This window comes from Protopterus annectens, chromosome 7.part0, assembly GCF_019279795.1.
Source record: "Protopterus annectens isolate FY-2018-M chromosome 7.part0, PAN1.0, whole genome shotgun sequence".
NCBI classification, from domain to species: domain Eukaryota; kingdom Metazoa; phylum Chordata; order Ceratodontiformes; family Protopteridae; genus Protopterus; species Protopterus annectens.
Genome location: NC_056739.1, coordinates 1730525382 through 1730551324, shown reverse-complemented (window position 1 = coordinate 1730551324; position 25943 = coordinate 1730525382). Strand labels below are relative to the sequence as shown.

Sequence of the window (25943 nt, the reverse complement as noted above, 5' to 3'; positions counted from 1 at the left end):
ATAAATGAGATGCAATCAGTTAAGTCATCTGGCAAAACTTATTTTGGCAACTGTTTTTTTTCCAATTTCAAGTCTGCAATGGAAACAAACAACTGGTCTGTTTTTCTTATCTTTTGTTCTATGCAGGTAAAAACGTAATTGTCTGTGAACACCTAGTAAATGTAACATGTATTTGCCTTTGTTAGTAAATTTGGGGAAAGAATGTCAAATTAATGGAATGACTTTTATTGGACTCTGACACCACCTTGAGAAGGAAGGATGCACTGGTTCGTAATGTAACTGTAGCCTTATGAAAAATCAAGTATGGAGGTTGTGAAGACAATGCTTGAATTTCTAAAATTTGTCTAGCAGATGTAATGGCTACGAGAAAAAACATTTTCCAAGTAAGATATTTAAGGTCACACTTAGCTACTGATTCAAAGAGGGAATGTATAAGTGTCTGCAGTACCAGACTGAGGTCCCATGGGGAAGTATGGGGAAGTAGGGTCTTTAAAAGAGGGTCTTAAAAAGTCGAGTGCCTCGCAAGAAAGGTCTGCAGAACTTATGAGAGGCTATCAAGGAAACTTCACATCCAGTGTGAAAGTTTGATATTGCTGCTAACTGAACTTTAATGGTTGAAGAACTAGCTCCTTTTTTAAAAAGTAGGGCCAAAAACTCAAAAGATGTCAGGTATCGGAGCTGAAAAAGGTTCAACCTGATTCTGATGTGCCCAGTACACAAATCTTTTCCATTTACTGGAACAGAGTTTACGTGCTGAAGGATTATGTGAAGTTAAAATATATGTCAGACAGGGGAAGAGGGCATGCGTTGTCTGGCTACTAATAGAATTGAAGAAGGCAAGTGTCGGCCTAAGTTTTGATATGTCTGGATGGATCATGCCTGTTGGATGAGACAGGAGGTCTGGAATCGAAACCAGAACCCAAAGTTGGTGAAGTAAGTGAGGCCAAAGAAAGGGGGACCAAATCTGTCGAGGCCAGGAAGGTGCAATGAGGATGACTTTGCTCTTCAACATGGCAGATTTCTGTAGGAATTTCTAAATTATCAGGATTGGTGGACAGGTGTATTAAAGACTGGCAGGCCAATCGTGAAGTACAGCATCCCTTGGTGATTCCCCCTATGGGAGGATTAGGGAAAAGTATCTGCTGCATTTGTTGTTTAGGGGAGAAGCAAAAAGATCACAGCAAGGCTGGCTTCAGTGACGAAAAATCACTTCTGCCATGTTCTTGTTGAAAGACCACTAGTGAGGTAGAAGAATGCACTTGCTCAGCTGGTCTGCTATCAGACTGGAACTCCCCGGAAAGTGCACTGCTTTGAGAAAGCAGTTGGATGAGATCGCCCACTGCCATACTCTGAGCGTTTTTCAACACAAGGTGTAAGATCTGGTCCCTCCTTGTTTGTTGATATACTAAACTACTGACAAATGGTCCATCTGAATTGCAATTGTCCCTGAAGAGAGAGCCTTCTGAAGGGTCTGCAACACTTAAAGCACTGCTCTCATCTCTAGGACACTGATATGCAAATTGGCCTCTTCAGAGACCAAGTACTTTGGACTGTTTTCCCCAGAAGTGCCCCCCAACCCCACCACAACTGGGAAGCATCTGTGGTCACTACGGCCTTGGGGTGAAAGGGGAATGAACAGATGGCCTTGTAGAACTTGATCTGATTGAATCCACTGTAGAATCCTCATACAACATTTGGCAGAAGGTATTAGTGTTATTGCCGCTGATACTGATCCCAGACCTTGAAGGACCAAGCGAGCTGAAATCTTGGTACTGCAGATTACTTTTCTGACCTGTGATCTTATAGTTTGAACCCTTGAGGGAGGCAGTGAAGCCATACCTGATTGAGTTGAACAGTAATCCTATGTATTCCAAATTCTGAGTTGGTTCCAATTGAGACTTGTCATAGTTTATGGTTATCCCCAGATGAGAATACATAAGGAGAACCTGATCTCTTGCCTGGTCGGAGTAGCAATGAGACAGTCATCTAGACAGGGAAACACCCAGAATCCTTGCAGTCTCAAGTGAGCTTCTACGACTGCCATACATTTGGTGAACACCCTGGGGCTGTGGTGAGACCAAAGGGCAGAACTCTGAGATGGTAATGCCTGCCTCCCAGCCAGAAGAGTTAAGGAGCTTCTGGATCGTCTGTTCAACTTTATGCGATAGTACACATCCTGAAGGTCTAACGAGCACATCCAATTGTCTTTGCCCAGAAAAGGGAAAAAGGACTGAACCACGACCATCCGAAACTTGGTGAGTCGAACTGACATGTTTAAGTTGCTGAGATCCAAAATTGGTCTTCAGTCCCGTTTTCTTTGGCACTAAAAAGAACCTTGAGTAAGTTCCAGATTCTATCTGTTCTGATGAGACCTCCTGGATGACTCTTTTTTCTAGCAGCTTTTGTATTTGAATTGCTGCCTGTTCCCTCTGACAGGGTGGGACATCGGGGATTTTTCTTGAGATCGGAGGAGGAAGGGAAAAGGGTATTATATAACATCTGGAAATAATCATCTGCATCCTTGCATCTTTTATGTCTAACTAGGCTCTCTGGTGCAGGGATAATCAACCCCCAATTGCCTCCAGAGGTGGAAAATTGGGCCTCCTTTCAGAAGCACTGGTAAGGTCTGTCAAGCAAAAAAATCTCTGGACCCCTGGTTTTGCAGGCCATCTCTGCTGCCGGGGCATCATCAAGCATTGGATTTCGCTCCTCTGCCCCTGACGGAACATCCTCCATGTGTGTCCTGGAAAGGATCCTGGGATTTCTTGAATCACATCTTCCAACCACCTCATTAATTCCTAGAAAATGATCTTTGAGGGGTTGAAAAATGTATGCCCACAGCAGATAGGATCTTTCCATCCTTCTCACACTTGGAAAATGTGTCCTTCACTTTGGGGCCAAACAAAGAAGTGCTGTCAAAAAAAGCATTGATGAACGAAGATTTGAATGGCTCTGCAAAATCAAATAAATGCATCCAGGCATGTCTCTTAATGGAAATGCATGAACCTGCTGCCTTTGAGGTTCCTTTGGCTACATGCAAAATGAGCCTCATGCAAGAATTTGAAACAGATGGCAGGGTAAGCCAACTGAAAAGTCACGGATGATAGTATTTCTTCAGGAATGGATCCCAAGAGGGTATTTGAGAGCTCTTTAATCAAATCTGTCTGTAATCTGGTGAAGTGTGCCAAATAATTCAATGACCTTAAGGCGAAGGTGCTTCCCAAACATGTCCATCACCAGAGACTTCCGGTTGGGGGATGAACAGTACAACTCTCCTCAGCATCAATGGGTCTGTATGGAGGGTCAGTTGTAGACTTATGAACTTTGGGGCTGCCAAAAAAAAGTGGCCAACCTTGGTTTCTTTATTAATAAGACATTTGCAAGCTTCTCATCCAACCTGTTTTCAAGTACTAAATCTTCCAACATAACATCAATTTTCCTGTATGAAATATTTATTGTTTCTAGTGAAGGCTCTAAGACCTACTGTATAGCAACCTTTTTGGATTGGGTATTAAAGCACATCACAGTGAGTTACCCCCACCTACTAAAGGACTCATGGGACTTTTTGATCAGTTTACCCCAACAGCCATATGTAGGTGAAGTGTATTTTGTAACCATTGATGTGGTTGACTTGTTCTCATGTATTCCTACAGAGGTGGGGCTTGAACTATTTTGGGCTATACTTGAAGAAAAAAGACCTCTGTTGGACATTGATGTAGATGTGTTAGTTGAACTTATGAGACTTGTGTTGGTGAATAACTTCATCTATTTTGAGGGTGAGACTTTCAAACAGGTTAGGGAAGTTGCTATGGGGGCAGCTTGTGCCCCTATATATGCCAACCTGGTATTATTAAAGTGGGAATTGCAATACATCTTTAACTCTACTTATTGGAAGAATATAAAATTTTATAGGCGTTTTTTGGACGACTTGTTTATTATTTGGGAGGGAACAGTTGACTCTATCACTGATTTTCTTACATTTTTAAATTCCACCACTAGTTTCCTTAGCTTCACTTTCAAAGTTGACCATAATGGGATTGACTATTTAGACGTTAGATTAGATAAAACCATCAAGGGTCTGAAATCTAAAATTCATAGAAAGAACACATTTAGTAATTCATACCTTCCCTTCAACAGTGACCATCCTTGGAAACAGAAAAAAAGCACTGTTAAAGGTCAGATGGTTAGAGCAGCCAGAATGACCTCTGAAAGGGAAGATTTTGAAACTGAAATCAAATTTATATCTGACCTATTTAAAGTTAGAGGTTATCCAGTGGCCCTTATTGAAGCTGTTGTCCAAGAAGTAAAAGTGGGGTGGGGTGTAAAATATCTGCCACTATTAGGTAGTTCTGGGACAGGTGACACCGTGGTGGGAGAAGGCCGTAATAACTTCGTAATAACTTTAAGAGATCTATGGTGGTAGAGTATAACCATGGTTCTAAGGAGGTTAAGGGTCTGATTGAATCCAACTGGAAGATCTTGAAATGTAACAAGGACGTCGTCTATAAGATTAGTGAGCAGCCTGATTTTGTTTTTAAAACAGGAACTAATTTAAAGAGGATGTTCGAAAGGAAAACCATTACAACAAAGCAAGGTGTGAACAACGAACAAGAAAATGTGGAATGTGTGCAAATTGTAAATACATTTCAGAACAAGCTAGTGTTGCCCTAGACAACTATGAGGGTACTATTGTTCATTTTAGGAAGGGGACCTGTGCAACTAAGGGTATAGTATACCTAGCTTATTGCAGGGACTGCACATGTTTTTATGTGGGTAAATAAGAAAGAGCATTGGGTAAACGAATATATGAACATGTTTACAGTATAAGGAGAGGGAATTTGAACAACGCACTATGTAAACATTTGCAATTGGAACCTACACACTCTGGTTTTTCTTTTGGAATTTTGGAGCAAGTTGTCCCTGACCCAAGGGGTGGCAGTTGGGAGAACTGGTTGTGCTGTAGGGAGACCTTCTGGCAACTTAAATTCTTCCCAGCCACCAGGGCTGAATGAAAATGTGTCAATTAAACCATACTTAGTGAATATAGCTGAGAAGCTATAAATCTCCACAGATTTGGTGAGGTATTTATACTACTCACCTTTAATGGTTTTTAAAATACATTTTGTACCTTTTATTATTATTTTCTATTTTTATGTGAAAACACTGGTTGAAAACCATTAGAATGTTATGTAAATACTGTTTAAAGCATTTTTATTCTATTTGGCAGCCATATATCATTTTATAAGAATTTACTGTCAACAAATTTCATGTGTATGTAGCACTTTAAATGTTTTGGCGCTTTTTATGAATGGATCTTACTTAAATAGGGACCGTTACAATGTTCTTAGTTTTTTCACTTGATAAAGCCCTGCATTTGAGTCAGGGTAAAAGTGTTTGTGTTATTTGAATAAACCTGTTTTTTGACTGCTATCCTTGGTTTTGCCTGGACTGTTTTTTTTTCCTGATTTTTGGTGTTTCTTTAACGGTCCTCTGCCTGTTTATTACTTCATTTCACTGGACTGAACTTAGTATACATGGCACTGTGTAGAGTACTATAAGGCAAGTAAAGGGTATATGCCCTTTTCCACACTGTAGTGCGATCCTGGAGTTAGTATATATAGTTAGGGGGTATGGGGGGCAAAGCCCCCTCCTTGTTTGTTTTATATTCTATTTTACCAAAAACTTCAAAACAATATATTATAAACAATAGACATGCCTAGTTACAACACCAATGACTAACTCTCTCCAGAAGACAATATGTACTCAAAATAAGTGGCCACCCACACCACCCCTAAGTATATATTCTAACTCCAGGATCGCACTACAGTGGGGAAATGGGCATATACCTTTTACATGCCTTACAGTACTGTCACTGTGCCATATATACTAACTGCAGTTCAGTGAAATGAGTTTTCAGTAATTTGAGTTTTCAGCAAAGTGGTCGGGGTGAAATGAAATTCAATTAAATGAGATTCAATGAAACAAAGTAGACCCATTTATATATATATATATATATATATATATATATATATATATATATATATATATATATGGGGGGGGGGTATAAAGGCAAAAAAAGGTAAGGGCTAAAAAAAAAAAAAAAAAAAAAAAAAAAAAAAAAAAACAGGAGAACTATAAGGTTTTAACTAGCAAGAACAAAATCAGAAAAGTTACTTATCTTTTTGAGAGTAACAGTCAATACGTCTTTCACATAAAGTGGCAAATGAGGTACTTGGGGTTGGTGCATTATGGGTAAAGGAGAAGCTTGAGCGTATTTGGTCGTCATGAGCTTTAGCAATGACTAAGTCAGGTCCAATCCCATTAGTTGAGGATAAAATGAAAATCTGCAACATCATTTTCCTGTTTTTTCTCTCACTTCACATTGCAATTTCTGTTTGCATTATAATAAATTATCTATAATTTCTCTATAAACTGCTTAAAATTTCTCTAAATAATAAATCGCTATCAAATAAGTTGTATCTATTCTTAACCAATGTTTTCACATGATGTCTATTCTGTATAATTATATAAACTGTGCTTGTATTGTCTTTGAAGACTGTAAAATTATTGTTTTTAAAATGTTTTTGTAATAATATGCAGCTCTTCTCCACCAGCTTCCACTGAAAATGGGCACCTTTCCCAGTAAACAAATCTCAATAAATAATAAACAATAGGCTTCAAGTCCTATTTAACAAAAGCTTCAGCTTTATGGCTCAACTAACCTAACTCAAATATCTCTATTCCAACCTCAATACAGCAAATGTTGTACCCACTGAACAAAGAATTACCAGAGTCACTCCATTGTTAACTGACAAAGTTATGTATCTTAGACACAATTTCACCTTGGGATATCTTGTAATTAAAACATTCACCTCCAGCATCCAGTCTCCACATGCCAATCCACTCAGGCTACTCATTCCAAAGTATATCCCTTTTAGAAGCCCAACATATATAAATTACATCCAATGACTATTAGGTCCTTACCTACATTTCAATGATTTAAGTCCATGCATGCCAATCAAAACCTCACAAATATGACATGTAACTGTCTGAAAAATAATCTCCCTGTTCAGTTAAGCACACAAAGCAGCTCTGTATTGTGGGGATCTTTTGGACTATATGTTCGTCTAAGGTCAGTTTAGAAATCTTTGTTGTATGTACTACTGGAGCAATGCTTAAATACAGGTTTGTGCTACTGAGCTATTACATTTTTAGTGCACATAAATACAGTCTGATTCTCTGCAAATACTGTGTTTCCATTCTTGTCCTAGTACTTTACATTTCTAAATTGTAGTTGACAAAAATTAAAACTTTGCAGTCTGACACAGTGACTTCTACAAACTGTCTTGGGGAAGAAGAAATACACGGGCAAGGTTATTCCAATGAAACACAAGCAATGAAAACTCTCTAAACAGCCAAAAATATGGTCTGCCTCTTAGTATTGCTATCACCATGTTCTACTGTATCCAGTTAGGTTTTATGATATCCCTGAAGGTGACAACCATAAGGGGAATAATTTAGACTCCTAATTCAGTTCTTATTACTGATGCTTCCATCACATGCAACCATTTTTTGCACATATGTGCAGTCTTTTTCTTCTGGAATGACAGCATGGCTTCCCACACGGCAAATCCAATTTACTGGATATTCCACCGTTTCATTTTCCTGTTATTTCCTACTTGCAAACTTTGGCACTCAACAGACTTTTGAGGGCAGTACTTTCTGTCTTTGCATCATCACGCCTGTCATTTTGATGATGCAAAGTTGGATCTTTCCTGCACTTCCAAGCAGGGTCTCTTTCCACTGTTTTTTTTTTTTTTTTTTTTTTTTTGTAAAACAAATTATGTTAATAATGCACATGGCATACAGTGCTGTGTATCTATTTCTTAAAAGAACAGGTTTTACATTAGCATTAATTTTTTTTTGGTAAAATGAACTATAAACAATGAAACTCTAATATATAGCGTTAGTGTCCAGCTGTAACCCTCACACATACCTCTCAACTGTCCAGATTTTTGCCTTATATTTTTAGTCTGTTCCTCATAAAATTTTGATTTTATGGCAAATTATTGGAAAATCATTGAGGACTGAAGCCAAAAAATTACCGATAATTGAGTTTCAGACTTCATACCCTTGAGAAAATTCACGATAATCCAAAACCTGTTATTCTATCAACTTTCTAAGTTTGTAAGAGCACTATTTAAAAACTGTCCCTATTTTTAAGCCTTAGTCCCCCCCCCACATTATTTATGGCTTTGTCCAGACTTCTTGCTCTAAGAGGTTGAGAGGTATTCCTCAGTGATTTACTAAAAAATTAAAAGTTTTATAAGGAGTGAACATGGTAAAAATATGAAGTAAAATTAGGTGCATTCGACAAAAATCATAAATAGATGAAAGGTAAGATTCAGCAACACTGGCCAAAATTAGGGACAATTAAGAGCTATGAACTTTGTGCTACATGTGCTGTGCTTGTGTTACAGTGAAAGAGAAGCAGCCTTCAAACTTATTTTCAAATAAAAGGACCACATAATTAATGGGGGGGGGGGGTTGAAGGTGGGACTAACCAACAATATGTAATTAGAAGTTATGTACCTACCATAACGTTCCATGCTAGTTGTCTTCTCTCGCCTTCTTTCTTGCTGGATGGGTTCGGAGCCGATCCTCGGCTCCGACTCGGCACTTGCTTAGCTTGAGAACTCCTTTTACCAGCTCAAGGCAACCCTATATCCCATGATGCAAGGCGGGACTACCTCAGATCTCGTTTGGTAGCTAAAATACCCTGCTAAAGGACTAACCTAGTAGAACTAGGAAAAAACAAGTTGATAACAAAAGACTCTTCTATTGAAGACTCAGGAGGGAACAACCTGAGAAGAGGAAACTCTTCAAGATCTGTCCAGGCCAGGGGGAAGGAGGGAGGGACGCAAGAAAGAAGGCGAGAGAAGACAACTAACATGGAACGTTATGGTAGGTACATAACTTCTAAATGTTAAGTTATCCATCTCGCCTTCATTCTTGCTGGATGGGACCGCATCCCTAGCACCTGTATCCCGGGTGGCTCAATGGAACAGACTCTTGAGAACTGTGGAACCAAAACTGGCCCTGTCCCTGGAGGCCAAATCTAATTTGTAATGAGAGACAAAGGTATGAGGAGTGGCCCAAGTAGCTGCTGCACAAATGGTATCAATTGGTAGCCTATCCTGAAAGGCTGTGGAAGTGGATAGACTCCTGGTTGAGTGTGCTTTCGGTTTAGAGGGTAGTTGCTTGCCTCTGAGTGAATACACGTAAGAAATGGTGGAAGACAACCATCTGGATAAGGTCACTTTTGATACTGGGAGACCTTTCCTGTTTTCTGCATAGGAAACAAATAATTGGTCTGATTTCCTGAATTGTTTAGTTCTATGCAAATAGTACCTGAGCTGACGATGGACATCCAAAAAATGAAGCTTTTGTTCAGCTCTGTCAGAATAATTTGGGAAAAAGACTGGTAGATCGATGGATTGATTAATATTAGTTTGAGAAACAACTTTGGGGAGAAAGGACGGATTTGTTCTCAAGGATACCCTGTCCTTGTGAAAAACCAAGTAAGGGGAACGGATGCAGAGAGCTTGAATCTGAAACCCTTCTTGCTGAAGTGACAGCCAGTAAGAATATAGTTTTCCAGGTCAATAACTTCAAGGAACATGGAGCAGACAGTTCCAACGGTGGTAAAATCAAGGATGCTAACATTAAATTCAGATCCCATTGTGGAGGAGGATGTTTTATTGGCGGCTTCAGGAGAAAAACTCCTCTCAGAAAAGCTTTGCATAGTCTATGTGACATAATGTTATGATCTTGCAAGCCAACATGATATTTGGAAATAGCCGCCAGTTGAACTTTGACTGTTGAAGAAGAAGATCCTGACTGAAAAACTTCAGCTAGGAAATCTAAAACAGAATGCACAGGTGCAGTGAAGGGATCAATGTGCCTGGAGTTTGCCCAAAGGGAAAAACGTCGCCACTTGCTAGCATAAACGGTTCTGGTGGACGACTTCAAAGAAGCTACTAAGATATCTCTGACAGGGTCAGAGATCATAGGAAGCCTGGCTAGGGAAGGAAGTGGAGCAACCAAGCAGTGAGGATGAGAGAATGAATGGCCCGGTGCTGTTGACCCGATTGGTGGATCAAAAGATCCGGAACTGGGTCCAGATGCCAAGGCTGCACCAGGAGGTGACGATGCAGAGTCGGAAACCAAATTTGTCGAGGCCAGTAAGGGGCAATGAGAATCAACTTGGCCCTCAAAACGGTGGCTTTCTGAATGACTTGTGGAATCAAGGGAAAGGGAGGAAAAGCGTACAGAAGTCCCCGGGGCCAATCCTGGGTTAGAGAGTCTCTCAGGGGTTGGCCTGGTAGGGGAAAGAGGGTGAAGAAGTCGGGGCACTTGTTGTTTTGGGGTGTAGCAAAAAGATCGCAACAAGGTGTGCCCCACTTCAGAAAAATCTGGTCCACTATAGATTGATTGAGAGACCACTCGTGAGGCATGAGAATGGCTCTGCTCAGCCTGTCCGCCAAGAGGTTGGACCTGCCGGGGATGTGCGTTGCTATCAGAAACCGATGAGAGGAGATTGCCCATTGCCAAAGTCTGAGAGCTTCTCGACACAAAGGATAGGACCTGGTCCCGCCCTGCTTGTTGATATACCAGACCACAGACATGTTGTCCATTTGCACTGCAATAGTCCCTGCGGGAAGAAAGTCGTTGAGGGCTTGCAACGTTAAAAGCACCGCTCTCATCTCTAGGACATTTATGTGCAGATGGTATTCTATGGGTTGCCACGTCCCGTGGACCATCCTGCCCTGATAATGCCCCCCCCACCCGATCAGAGAGGCATCCGTAGTGACTGTGGCAACCAGAGGAGGGGGAACAAATGGTCGGCCCTGATGAAGAAGAGGGGAAGATATCCACCAGTTTAGATGAGTCCTGCACGATTGTGTGACTAAGATTTCGTGCCTCATCGGAAGACTGTGGAACGACCACTGAGTGAATAACATCCACTGCAGGAGACGCATGTGGAAGCGAGCCAGTGGTAGAAGAACAATGGCCGCAGCCATAAGACCTAGAACTTTAAGTATCAATCTGGCTTTGACTTTGCTGCTCTGCAATAAAATCCGAACGTATTTTTGGATGACCCAGAATTCTCTGATCTGTTAGTCTGGCTAACAACTTGACGGTGTTTAATTCTGCGCCTATAAAGGTGATAGATTGGCAAGGCCGCAGAGAAGATTTTTCGAAATTCACTGAAATTCCCAAACTTTTGCAAAGCTGCAGAGTGTAGTCTCTGGTCTGAAGAAGCTGATGCCTGGTGGTGGCGGAGAGGAGCCAGTCGTCCAAATAAGGAAACACCTGGAATCCTTGATGTCTCAGGTGAGCTGTGACCACTGCCATGCATTTGGTAAACACTCTGGGGGCTGAAGTGAGGCCAAAGGGCAGGGTTCTGAATTGATAATGACTGGTCCCTAGCCGAAAGCGAGAAACCTCCTGGAGCGCCTGTGAATCTTTATGTGATAGTACGCGTCCTGAAGGTCTATCGAGCACATCCAGTTGTCCTTGCCCAGAAAAGGCAGAATGGACTGAAGCGTGACCATCCGGAATCTTGCCTTCTTGACAAATCTGTTTAGATTGCTTAGGTCTAATATTGGTCTCCAATCTCCCGTCCTTTTGGGGACCAAAAAGAATCTCGAGTAGACGCCGGATCCTACTTGGCCTGCCGGAACAGTCTGGACGGCTCTTTTTTCTAGGAGCTTTGTAACCTCCTGTTCTGCCAAATCCCTTTGACCGGGTGAGATGTCTGGAAGGGATTGGTGAGGTACGGGATACCTTTCGAAGGGGATTTTGTAACCCTCGGATATGATCGACTGTACCCACATATCTTGTGAAAGGGAATGCCAGGCTACTGGGTACAGCGAAATCCTTCCCCCGACTGCCTCCAAGGGTGGACAGTCGGGAAACACCTCAGGGATGCTGAAAGGGCTTCTCAGGAAGAGACTCCCTGTTGCCCTGGTTCTGAGGACCCCCCCTGCCCCTAGGGCGGCGTTTATTATTGTTACCCCCTCTGCCTCTGGGGGTAAACTGACCACGTGTGTCCGGCGCTGCTCCTTGGGCTTTGTGGAACCACATCTTCCCTCCTTTCTGACCCTTGGGATAGGGTCTAGAAGGGGCGGAAAAATGGACTCCAACGGCAGAAAGAGTTTTGCCGTCCTGCTCACACCTGGTCAAAGTTTCCTTCACCTGAGGTCCGAACAAAGCCGAACCGTCAAAGGGGGTATTGGTGAAGGACGCCTTAAAGGGGTCCGCAAAATTACAAAGCCGCATCCAGGCTTGACGTCTAAGAGCCACTCCTGTGCCTGCGGCTCTGCTCGCTCCATCGGCTGCATAGGATATGAGCCGCATGGAGGAGTTGGTTAAGGAATTCAGGATTGCTAGCTGTGAGGCAATCTTTTCTTGAGCCCCAGCAGCAGAAGGATCCTGGACCACTTCACCTAGTTCCTTGAGAATATCTCTTTGAAGCCTGGTGAAGTAACAAAGGTAGTTCAGCGAATGCATAGCAAAGGTCGCTGAAGAAAACATCCGCTTTCCATACCTGTCCATGGTCCTAGAATCTTTGTTAGGAGGATGAACAGGTACTGAAGGATCCGCAGTTCCTTCTTGGTGGCCGCCACCACCATAGCATCCACAGAGACGCCCTTAGAAAGAAACTGCTTGTCTGAAGGGGCCGTAATAAATTTGGATGGTCTCCTGGGGACCGGTTCCACAGAATCTGGAGCTGCCCACGCCTTCCGAGCCACTACCTGCATAAGTGGGTCGAAAGGCGGAGACACCCAGGAGGTGGAGGGTCGGGATCCAAAGCCTCCAGGTATACCGACTCATCTTCGGAGGGGTCAATGGAGGGCCAATTCCCCCTCTGTTTGAGGAGCTCAAGGATGTCTGAAAAGGAGACATCCTCAGAGGGGGACCGTGGGGAACCCTCCGACTCATCTAAGTCGGTATCAGATGTTGTAGACTCAGGGGAGTCTGTGTGTTTCCTCTTACACGTCCTCTTCCGAGGGGTTCCCCTGCAGGATCAGGAGAAACCTCGGAAGAGGAAGTTATTCCCAATGGGGAAACCTGGGGCGATGGATCCCTGGGCCTGAGAGCAAGAGGCTGGCAAGAGGCGTCCACAGGCACCGAAGAGGGAGGAGCTAAAGGGATGGACCGTTGACCTGGCTCAGGTGCCAGGACACTCCTCATCACCTCAAAGGCTCCCCTCCCCGGGAGGCCGGAATATTCCCGTTCCGAGGAAATAGGAATTCCCGGCTCCACTGAGAGGGAAGGCTCCGAGGCCGATGTCGGTGCCGAGCTTACCAAAGCCGAAGCCCCGAGAGGGAGAGCGGGGTCGGACAAGGGTCCGATGCCACTAGCCCCCTCGGAGCCGACAAGGGAAACTCGACGACCGGATCCCTCCAAGGAAGGTCTGATGGAAGAGATCGGAGCCGAAGACGACGGAGCCGAAAGGGGATGTATCAGTTCCGGCGCCGACACGGTCGCTGTCCCGAGAAGCTCCGGCTCCGAACTCTGGTGGGGAGTCGGAGGAGGAAGTTCAAGGGGTAAAGCAATAGCCGAAGTCTGCTGAGACGGGCTATGGAGCATTTGGGCCAGTGCCTGTGACTTCAACAGCCTGCTTACCACCCTCTCTAAATCGTGGTCAGACAGCCTGGAAGATCTCGAAGATCGGCTCCGATGACTCCGCTCCGACAAAAGAGGAGACCCCGGAGCCGAGCGGATAGACTCCAAAGAAGGGGACCGAGATCTCTTCTTGGACGAAGCCATCGGAGCCGACGTCCTTTGGGTTCCAGATGGAGCCGAAGGCTTCTCGGCTCCGATACTGGATAATATGTCGGCTCCAGCCGGAGCCGACAAGGCAACAGCAGATTGAGTGTTGGAACCGATCGGAACCGACACTACCACCTCAGAAGAAGAAAGATCGGCTCCGGCCGGAGCCGATCTCGACTCCGAAGGAGTCGGAGCCATCGGGGAAGGCTTAGAAGCTGTAGCCTGAACCTTAGGTGGCTTAGAAGGTTTACTAGACCCAGTTTTAGTGGGTGAACCTTCTGGCTTTAGTAAGCCACGGAGGATCAACTTATTCCTCCTCTCCTGCAGGACTCTCTGGCTAAAAGAGTGACATATGGCACAGGAGTCCTGCAGGTGTAAAGGCCCCAGGCAGTAAACACAAGAAGTGTGACCGTCTGTCAGAGACATTTTCTGACAGCACGAGTCACACTTCTTGAAGCCTGAGACCTTTCCTTCCTTAGACATAGTCCAAGAACAAATAACACTCGCACACCCCAAACAGTCACACAATTAATCCCAACAAACACAGACACACATATAGGGATTAAGAAAAGAGGCCTATGCCTAACTGAAAATTTAAACTTTTTATAAAAGCTAGAAGTTTTTTAACTATATGGGGAAATAGGGTGGGCTGTAGAAACACTACACACTATAAAAAGGAACAAGGGAGAGACAAAACCCTGACTAAACTGTTTGAAAAATTCAAACTTACCTGAGCTGGCAAAAAAGAGACCTCTTCGCAAAGCGGCAAATGAGATCTAAGGTAGTCCCGCCTTGCATCATGGGATATAGGGTTGCCTCGAGCTGGTAAAAGGAGTTCTCAAGCTAAGCAAGTGCCGAGTCGGAGCCGAGGATCGGCTCCGAACCCATCCAGCAAGAATGAAGGCGAGATGGACAACTTAACATCTAACCTTATAATTGAAAATTAGAGATTAAATAGAAGTAAAGCTTCCCCAATCTGAAAATCCTTTATGTAGATGACTTTCTCACTTTTGCTGACTAGGTAATGGACTCTGTTGATCCCAACATGATGTCAAAAAATCAGCTAGGAAGCAGAACTTTCTGCAGAGTAATCAATGGGGGTGAAACATTTTACAGTTATTGGGGGATATTTTTTTGGAAGATCTTTCTTAAAATTAAATGTAAGAATGCAAACTTATATGACAGAAAGACAGCCAAAGTAAGCAACTAAGAAGTAAATGCATTTGATAACAGATAGGCTGATTTTTGTCAGCATGCACAATATCTTTAAGTCTTTTTTTTTTGTTTTTGTTTCTTGTTCACAGGCACTGCCTCTGAAAATACACATACAACCTCCTGACCTAGTGGCTAGGTTTATCATGCTGTGAGCAATACATCTCCATTTTTGCAGGTTTCACCAGTGGAACAAACCAAGCTGCTTCTCACCTCCCAAGATGGGTAAGCTGGCATCAGCCACTTACTCCCATCCTCTCCCATCTAATCCATCCAGTGTACATGCTGCTACTAAATCTGCAGATGCGTGTTCTAACGGTGGAACATTATAATTCGTATCTCTACTTTCAATGGACAGTAACTTTAAGATCATAGGGTCACTTGATGCATTTTGTCTTCCCAGAAAGTGAAAATGACAACAAGGACCTTAACACCTCCAGGTAAGGTGTTTAGCACGGAGCATTTCCAATGAATAAGATGTAAGGTGACTCCCTAAAATGCATAGCTATGGATGACAGTGTATTAAAATGCATCAATGTGGCAAAAGGTAATACGAAGATAGAGCTAATCCCCATGTCCCTAGACTGAAGGACTGACCAATATCTGGGGTATCCTTATTGTGTAAACTGGCAACTGGAACACAGACTCCAGGCACTCCTAAATTTGGTATATTTAACTAAAATTAGTACTTTTTGCTGAAAATCCCTATGCAAGGCAGATTTTCCACCCTGAAAGATTGTTTATTCTCAAAGGACCAGATCTGTGAGAGGAAAACTCCTCCTCCAAGCACCACCACTAGTAGTCTGTAGTCTAACTGGAGCTGTTACTCTTGATTCTGAAGGGATGGTGAATACCTTTTCAGAAGTCTGCACCCAAAGTGGAGGTAACCAGATAATAGTTGTCAAACACTAGCCAAAGATATTCACAGAATAAGCAGATATGCAAATGGTACATGCTGGATGAATATGAACATCTAACAAGTGTGGGAGGAAGAACTGAAATAATAAATACGTTCTCCACCAACAGAAGATAAAACTTCAAGGATCTTGGAGCTAGAGGATTTCAGAATCAAAAGACTAGCTATTCCAAAGTTCAGTACCACTTATGCTCTATCTAAAAACAGGGGGCTCTAAACCTAGTCAGGATTTGATTCAAAGAAATCTAGGAAAATATTCTCAAAAGTTAAGTGGGACAGGAGGAGTCAAATATGAGGAAAGAGAATACCATCTTCCTTTCCCAAAGCTTGGAAGCAGCACACAATTTTGTGTGTTCCTCATTTACTTATTTCTTCCAAGAATAGGTAGTAGCTTAAACAGCAGCCATCTTTGTTCCACTTTTAGCAATTTTTGTGCTGACAAAAAAATGTTCAAGGGCTTTGCTGCCCCTATAACTAGCAGCATGAATGAGCTCCAAACAAAATATGAAGGATTTCATATTATGGTTCATCTCCCAACAAATAACGAGTTAATCAGTGAGAGCAAAATATTTCTGTAGGGGTACTGAGAAAATGCAGGAAACTCGATAAAAGGATAAAGGACAGCTGGAATTTTTCTGAAGCGCAAAAAACCTTCAGTGCACAAGAAACTCAGGAAAATACTGAATGAAAGATTGATAGATAACCTGCCTCTTAAACTTGCTGGTGTGATACAGATGAGTAGTCCTTAAATGGTGGAAAAATGAAAGCAGTTGAGCTGTTAAGATTCTTGCTTGTAGGAGTTATGTACAACACTACAGTCAAAATAATCTACCTTCATTTTTTGGTACATTTTCATGAGAATATTGCACATTCTGACAGATGTGTAGAAAATGAAACATAAATCATTCTCTTAGTTCATAACCTCTGTAGGCTGTAACTATCCCACGGTAATTTCTGAAGTAGTGCTTACACTTCCATTTTGTGTTAGGCCTCAAATGATATGGAAAACGTAGAACACAGGTCATCAGGCCGCTTGGTCTCAAAAATACACTCACACCAAACATATAAACATGAGATCTTTATGACACCAGAAACAGGCCAGCTCTTCTCAATACACAAACCAAGGATGTTACCCTTACCGGCTCAAGAAAAAGGCTTGACTGGTCAAATCGATATGTCTCTTTATCTCGAAGGACAAGGTAATGAGCTGCATTTATTATTACACGCTTCAGATCTCTCAGAGAGTGGAAAAGCCTATTTAAAGATTATTAAAAAAAGAAAGAGATGTGAAACAGTTAGAAACAAAACCAGTGATAGTAAAAATATAAACCAAATAAAGATCAACTAAAAGAAGTTAAAATGATTATTATTCATTTTTCTGACTCTTCAGCATTGCTCAAGACAATATAAAATACTTGACTGTCCAACCTCTAAAACTGTCAGAAAAGACCACTTTTAAGATGGTCAAAACATTACAGCACATATTCATTACATGCATTACTAGACATCAGCACTGTGATTTTTTTTTTCCTGTGTTAAGGTCTTCTTAAGCTTGCGATATTGTGAATTAGTACTTTTAACCTCACTGCTCTTCTCATCTCTACTCCAACAGCTCCCTACTGAAATGTCAGCACTCAAAAAGCCGAATGTTGACAAACCTAAACAAAACTCGAACATCATTATTCTCATTTCATTTTTAGCACCCCACCCCCCCACCCTCACACACACACACACCATGAACTTTAAATATACTAACTCTGAGATTTCTAAATCCTGGAGAAAAAGGAATATTAAAAAAAATGGCTATCTTAGACTTATTATATTTAAGTCTTTTTTTTTCCAGCCACTCATTCTTAGATTTTCTAGACTTACTGTAGCAGGTCCTGACATTTCAAATAGTTACCAGCTCAAGTATAAGGCATAGGAAAAGTGTAGATCAGAGCGAGTGTGTACATGCTATATCTTTAAGAAGTATGTGAGGCTGTACGTGCACATATAAATTACAAACGTGTGCAATCCCTGGTGTCATTTTGAAGAAGCAGCCAGAGAGAGAGACAGGATGCATGATTAGGTTCATAGGTAAGTACTAGGCTATCTGCCCAAGGGCATTTATAAGCCTAGCTAGAGTGTGTTGGCTTTCACCACCCCCTTAGATTAGTTCCCTGTGCCTCTGACCAGCAGAGTCATTAGTTCCCTGCACTTCTGTCCAGCAGAACCACTGCAGTGATCCCCTGGGTAAATTTTCTGTTTCCCATCCACCTATCAAGGTTTCTCTTGAAGACTGCTAGTGAGGGGCTCTGCCTGATGTATACAGGAATCTTGTTCCAAAGCATGGGGAGTCTCTGGGTCAGGAATCTATCCCTCCAGCACGTCCTATTTATTGTTGTGGTAAGGTTTATATCCCTAGAGCTTGTGGCTCTCAGGGATTTTTTTTTTTTTTTTAGGTGGAGCATACCCATCAATTCTGTGTTGGACATAGTCTTGTATGTCAAGCAGAGATCACCTCTGAGTAAGCAGTATGCAACTGAGTACAGCTGTTTCTTTAGTCGGGCCGCATAGGTCATCTGTTTGAGGCCAGTAATCCTCTTGGTGAGATACTTTTGTGGTCTTTCCAGCTGTTGCAGATGTCTTGTAAGGTGCATCCCAAATGGGGTGCTGTACTCTATAATGGGTCTAATAAGTGATGAGTAGAGAGGCACAATAACCTCCTTTGTTCTGGATGCGAACCCTTTTGAGATTAGGTGGGCCACACAGAAGGATTTTCTAACCACCATGGCAATATGATTATCAAAGGAGAGATTGCTATCTACTTGGGTCCCCAGATCCCTTATTACATTTTCTGTATTTAGGGGACTACCACCTATGTGGTAGTTCATGTGTACTTTGTGTTTTCCAAAGGGGATGACTATGCACTTTTTGGCATTCAGCTTGAGGCCATGATTTTGACACCAGGTATCCGTCTCAATGAGACCCTTCTGCAGGGTGTCTGCATCAGCCGGAGAATCAATTATGGCCCCTAGTTTGCAGAGTCGTCTGCGAACTTGGTCAGCCAAAGTCCTCCTGGGCTTGCCTGTACCTCTGAGAAGTATATACTGAACAGGAGGGGTCCTAGGACTGAGCCCTGGAGGACACCACTTGTAATCGGTTTAGAGTCGGACCTAGAGTCTGCAACTCTTACCGTGTGGGTTCTGTCCGTGAGCCAATTTGCAACCCATCTCATGATGTAGGGGTTAATGTTCAGGTTGGTGAGTTTGTCTAATACCAGAATGGGGAATGGTGTTGAAGGCCTTTGCGAGGTCTACGTAGGCTGTGTGGACCTCCTTACCCTCATCTAATGCCTTGGTAACTGTCACAAAGACGTCCACCAGGTTTAGGAGGCATAATCTGCCCTTAACAAAGCCAAACTGGGTGGGGTCCAAAGTTTGGAGGTTCCCAATGTCTCTGTTAATGAGTTCCATGATGATGCGCTCCATAGCCTTGCAGACCAGGCTAGTCAGGCTTATAGGGCGATAGTTCCCATGGTCTGTTGTGGGGCCACCTTTGTGGAGTGGGATAACTGTTGCTGTGCGCCACGCTGTGGGTACGTAGCCTGTAGAGAGGCTGAGTTTGAAAAGTGTGTTTAGGTGAGGGGTTAGTTCATTTTGGAGTTCTTGTAAGACACAACCTGGGACACCGTCCGGTCCCATTGAGGCTGTGTTTTTGGCTTTGAATAGGGCTGTTTTAACCTATGTGTCGGTGATTTCAGGGGCCTTACATTCTTCTGGTATGGTTATGGGCCCTTTAGGGGGTGAGAGGGGTGTGAAGTTTGCACTGAACCTGTCTGCCATAATGTTGGCAATATCAGTCAGTTCAGTGTATTTTGTGTCATTCTGCACCAACTCAGAGCAAATCTGAGTGTTTCCACTTAGGTTCTTGACATAGCTAAAGAACGCTTTGTGTTTATCTTTGGAGTCCTTGGCAATTTTTCTTTCGAAGCTAGCCTTGGATGATTTAATGAGGGATCGTAGTTTCTTGCTGATACTGATCAGGGATGTCTTTCCTTCTAGGGATTTTGCTCTTATCTGTACTAGTTTCCTCCTTCTATTGTAGAGCCTGTTTACGGCAGGGGTCCACCAGACTGGTTTCCTTTTCTTGGAGGAGTGAGTCTTGGTTTTACTTGGGATAGTATGATCCATGCATTCCTGCAGATGATCACAGATTGCTTTTGTATAGGTTTCAGCAGCTTGGACAGCATTGCCCATTGGTGTGGGGGCTGTGAACCTTTCCACCTCGGTCTTAAGCAATGTGAAGTTTGCTTTTGAAAAGTTTTTCACAGTGGTTTCCTTGATTGGGGTTTGGGGCGGAATGTGAATATCCAGAGTGATTAGTCTATGGTCTGATCTAACCAGCGAGGGGTTGATGTCAGGTGTGGAACACCAGTCACCCATGTTGGTGATAACCAGGTCCAATATGTTGTTCCCTCTGGTGGGGGTGCTGACCAGTTGATCCAGGGCATTCGAGTTTATAAATTCTAGGAAGCGTTGGGCAAGGGAGTTAGCACTTGAGTAGTTCTCCCAGTTAATGTTTGGGTAGTTGAAATCACCCAGTATTAGGGTGTTTGGTAGGACCTTCATATTTCCCAGTGTGTCTCCAGAAATGCGGAATGGGGGTCCTGGGTGTGAGTATCTTTGATGAATATGGATACACCCCTGCCTTTTGTGTTTCGGTCCGGGTTCTGTGGCCAAAAGGTATGGTATGAGTTATAGCCTGGTAGTGCTGGGGTGCTCTCTGGAGCCTTAAACTAGGTTTCTGTTACTGCACAGATATCGATGTTCTCCATATTGAGGAGTGCCTCAAGTGCGTGCATTTTGAGGTTTAGACTTCTGGCGTTGAGTAGCATTACCCTCAGTTTTTGGTTACTTGTGCTATTTATGGTGGTGGGTTTGTCTTTTGAGCTTTGCCTAAAAAAGGCACTATGGGGGCGGCAAGAGCCTTTGCCAGTATTCGAAAGCCTAAGGGTGACAGGTGCAAGCCATCTCTTGTGAAGCAACGTGGCTTGTCGAGCATGTCATCCCAGGCAGACAGATACTGGATCCCCTTTGAATGACACCAGAAACTTAGCCAATTGTTGAAGTTGATCATTTTTTCTTTATACTGTGGCATCATTCTTGGTGAGGGCAGAATGCTAGTCAGGGTCATACCTGCTTGGGCTACATGATCAGAGAGCTCTTCCATGCATCTTTTCATGTAGTCCAGGGAGGTACGTCTCAGGTCATTCACACCAACATGTACAATGACAGAGTCATATTTGTACTTGTTCTGGAGTGACCTGAGTGCTTGTGTTATGTGTCAGATCCTGGCGCCTGACAAGCAGCTAACTGCAACCTTCTCCTTGTCCAGCCTAGTTAGTGGGACATCAGTGTGCCTGGCTATAGAGTCGCCTATCACTAGTGTGTTGGGTATGTTACTTGCCTTAAGGGCTGTGATTGCATGGCACACTGATTTTGTGAAGTATGTGTTTCATGGTTGGTGATCGGTTGTGGAGGTTGCTTGGATGTCTGCTTTGGAGGACTCTGCTGCTTTTGCAGATTTTTATTTAGAGCCTTTGATTATGTTTTCGTATATTTATGTGTATTATTTGCCTGTGTTGGTTTGTTAGGTCTATGTAAGACTGGTGTTGTGTTGCAAGTATTTCCCTTCTCCTCTTGACAGTCAGTTACAGTCTAGGGTTGAGAGAGCTTTGCCTCCAGTCTGGCTGTATAATTGCATCTCTCGCATATATTAGTGTTTGGTTGGAGGAGTAGAGGGTTGTCTGTGTACACGAGGCAGTTGTAACATTGCCTCAAAATGCCCAGATTCACCAGTTGGACTGGAGAGTACACCGGAAACTGCCCTTTGGACATGCCTGAACAGGTAGAGTGAGCTGTTTTTCTAATTGACTGGTGGGGATGAATAGAGAGCCTTGTCCTTCTGGACAGTATAAGGGACAGTATAAGGTGACTAGTGCTAGGGGTATTTATTGCTTGTTATGAGTTTTAAGCAAGTGCTGGGCTGTAAAATGAATGGTTTGAGTGCTAAAGTTGAAGGTTTGTCTAGTTCCAAGGGAAAAACTGAAGAGCAGACTTCGTGGAGTCGGGAATATTTTAACCCTAGCTGCCCAGCGTGCAAACCGCTCCAATGCGGTTTTTATATCAGAAAGATTAAAGAGATAGAAATTAGCCCAAAATGGCCAATAAAATTACAGTTTCTGGGCAGAAACCACTCCTTCAAGGGCAGGTAGGCTGTTCAGAGCTCCCCATTCTCACTGGTGCACAAAGAAACTTCCTTTTTGTCCAAGTAAGGTATGGCCAAACACAGAAGCTTAAACACAGTCCAGGTATCAGCTGGTATCTGAAATTGGACTTTTCTAGCTTAGTAAGGTGGGAAAATAGCAAGATGTTTTTTTTTTTTTTTTTTTTTTTTTTTAAAGAAAACTAGAAACAAATGCAAAAATGCTTTTACAGTGCAGCCAGTAACAGTTAAAAATACAATTTACAACAAAAACGAATTTTAAAGTGCAGGCACAAATAAATGCAATTAAATGCAATTTCGCAGTTGTTAGTATATCAGTTACTTAAGTTAAAGTCAGTAAGCCTCTATAGTAATGTGTTTGTATAAAATAAAGCTGCTTAAACTGAACTCATGAAGAATCTTCTACCGAGTCCTAGACAGGACAGCGACATGGTGTCAGAACTGGGATTGAAGAGAGAAGAATATTCAGAGCTGTGAGGTGCAAAGACAACAGTGAAGGTAAAAGTGAGAGAAAAGAGCACAAACACAGCCAGAAAGAATCAAACGTAATGAGAAATAGCATGAACTATTTGATACAAAAGACAAAAAGGGGCATTACAAGGGCACAAACCGCATTATCAGGCAAGCGAAAAGCATGAAAAGTTTGTTAACTAAAGAAAGTTTTTAAAATAAAAGTATTTGATGAAACAATTAACAGTAAAGCAAAAAGTGTGTGTTTAAAGCAAAATGAGTGTGTTTCAGGCAAAGCTGGGCATGGCTAGAGTAAAACGAGCACAAGAAAAGTACACTGGGCATGAAAAGGGCTTAAACGAGCAAAACGAATATAATAAGGACAAAAAAGGGCACATTAAGTATGTGCTTTGGCAAAGTGCTATACATGGGCATAACTATGACTTTGTATTGTATCAAAGACATAACTACAGTTATTTTGAAGTATCTTAAAGTGTGTAAAAGTGCTTACATTGTGTGCTTATTGCTGTGCGTGTATTTTGAAGAGTTTATAGTGTGCAAAGTGCAACTATTTCATGAAATACAGTCAAAGTATAGCCATTTCTAAAAGTTTCTTTTGCTGGGTGTGTCCATTCACAAAGTGCCGCCATTACAGAGTGCTTCTTGTAAGGTAAAAAGGTGCCTAGCAAGGTACTGCCATTTTGGGGGACATTTCAGTGTGCTGTATGCAGTTATTTGCAAAGTACAATTACTTTGAAAAATTACTGAGTTTTGGGCAACAAATGTCCAATTTACTTGCATTGTGCAGTTACTTGACATGTTTCTTACACTGATAAGACATGTTTTCTTGCAAAAGATGACATTACAAGAGTATTGCAGTGCTTGTGAGCTATTAAGTCACATTGTAAAGTTATAAAGTGTTTCATAAAATGATGGTAAATGACTTTAGCATTTTAGCCTTTCCAACGATATTACAACAGTACCAAAACGGCCGAGAAGTTTATTTCGCAAAGTCCAGTTATTCGAAGGTACTATGAGTTTGTTCATTCGCATAGTTCCAAAAAGTATAAGTTCATAGCAGAAAGGCATTGGACAAATACTGGCATTCATTTCTGGCATATATGCATGTGTGTATGTTTGTGCTTATTTGCAAATCCCTTCGCTGGTATGTGTTAACATGTCAGAAGGATTTTAAAAACCCCTACCACTTGTATATGATCAGTATATTGCAGAGAATTGGAGAATATTTGAGCAAGAGTATGATATTTTTATACAAGCAGCTTATGCAGATAGAGATGCACGCTCCAGGGCATTCATTTTGCTAAACTTAGCTGGGTGAGAGGCCAAAGAAAGAGAGCGTTCATTTGTGTATGCACTAGCAGTATATGAAGGAGAAGGTTGCAGACCATCATATTGTTGTACAAGCTGAATCAAGGGAAGACCCAGAGTGTTTGTTGCGCAGGTTCAGAGAAATGTGTAACCCCCAGAAGAATATTACATTAGAGAGGCATTTGTTTTAAACAAGAGATCAGAAACCAGGGGAAACATATGCAGCTTATATAACTGACTTGAGAAACAGAGCTAAAACATGTCAGTTTGGTGATTTAAAGGATGAGCTGATAAAGGACAGGCTTGTTTGTGGCATTAATAGTGCTGCTATGAGAAACATTTTACTTTGTGATAGTGATTTAATGTTGAACAAAGCCATAGAGATTTGTAAAATCCATGAGGTGACAGAAAAACACACAAGTATGCTTGCGAGCAACAACAGCATGGCTTCAGTTGGCTCCAGAGCAAATGTAGATAGTATGCAACACGTGGAAAACAAGAGCAGGCCTAAGCCCATGGCAGCTACAGTGTTTCCAAAGAAGGCACATGGCTTTCCAGAAAGTTCTAAGAAAGCAGCTTGCACCAGCTCAGTGCAATACATGCATGGATCAAGAAAACCCATATCTAGCTTTATTGTTAACTCTCGCAAATGTGGTGCGAATCATGAGTCTAAAAGAGAGAAGTGCTTAGCATTTGGTTAGCAATGTCACAAGTGTAAAAAATGGAACCATTTACAAAAGTTCTGCAGATCAAGTAAACCTCACACAGTTGTAAAGAAAGGGTGAACAAAAAAGCAAGTTGATCAAGTAGAGAACAAGCAGTCAGCTTTCTTTGTTGATGGTGTACCAGTGCTTGGTGAAAGAGTTGATGCAGTGAACTTATTAACAAGAAAGTGAACTTATTAACAAGAAGTGAAGTATTTTGTACTGTCCGGATTAATGGAAAATCCACAGAGCTCAAAGTAGACACTGGTTCAAAGTGTAATGTTATATCAGCAGACACATTTGCTAGAGTGAGAACTACGAACTCAATGTAACCAGTAGTGCGAGACTTGGTGCTTATGGAGGTGAAGAAATTCAAACCGAAGGTTCAGTGATGCTTTCATGTTATTTGGCCGAGAGCTGTTACAACTTGTTATTCTATGTAGTCCGAACACCAGTGCAATCTTTACTGAGTCTCAAAGATAATTTAAGAATGAATCTGCTTTCTTTTGCTAAAAGTGCATTTCTGAGTTCTAATTTCTCTGAAGCCATTTTCTCATGTTTATGATGACAAGTTAGGCAAACTTCCAGTGGTGTATTCCATGAAGTTAGACCCAGATGTAACACCAGTAGTCAGACCAGCAAGAAGAGTTCTGATAGCTATGCAAGATAAAGTTAAAGCTCAGATGGATAAAATGGTGCAGCAAGGTGTGATTTGTCCAGTCACAGAACCAACTGAATGGGTGTTGTCCATGGCAGCCGCTCATAAAAATGGCTCAGACAAAATCAGAATACACATTGAAGCAAGAGATATGAACAAAGCATTAAAGAGACCTTATCATCCAATGTGCACAGTCAAAGACGTTGCAGCTCTAAAACGAGATGCCACTGTATATTCTGTTTTGGATGCAAAGAGTTTGTTTTGGGAAATGACACTAGATCGCAAATCCTCATTTCTAACTACTTTTGGTACTCTGTTTGGCAGATACAGATTCCTAAGGATGCCATTTGGAATAAAAACTGCAAGTGAAGTCTTTCAGCATGCAATGGAGCAAATTTTTTCAGGTTATCCTTGTGCCATAATAGTAGACGATCTATTGGCTGGAGGCAATGGTGAAGCAGAGCATGACAGAAACCTCAAGAAGGTTCTAGACAGAGCACGTGAAGTATACTTGAAGCTCAATCCCCTGAAGTGCAAATTCAGACTTCCAGAAGTTACGTAT

General features: G+C 42.3%; 1 protein-coding gene across 5 annotated transcripts in view; it reads right to left on the bottom strand.

Annotated features, from left to right (window-relative positions):
- MAN2A2 (mannosidase alpha class 2A member 2) overlaps positions 1-25943 on the bottom strand; it is a 2415216-nt gene that overhangs the window by 1128494 nt on the left and 1260779 nt on the right. For all 5 annotated transcript variants that reach the window (XM_044078268.1, XM_044078266.1, XM_044078269.1 and 2 more), the window contains one exon: positions 17110-17224. In XM_044078268.1, the coding sequence (XP_043934203.1) occupies positions 17110-17224 (115 nt within the window). The remainder of the gene's footprint in view (positions 1-17109; positions 17225-25943) is intronic.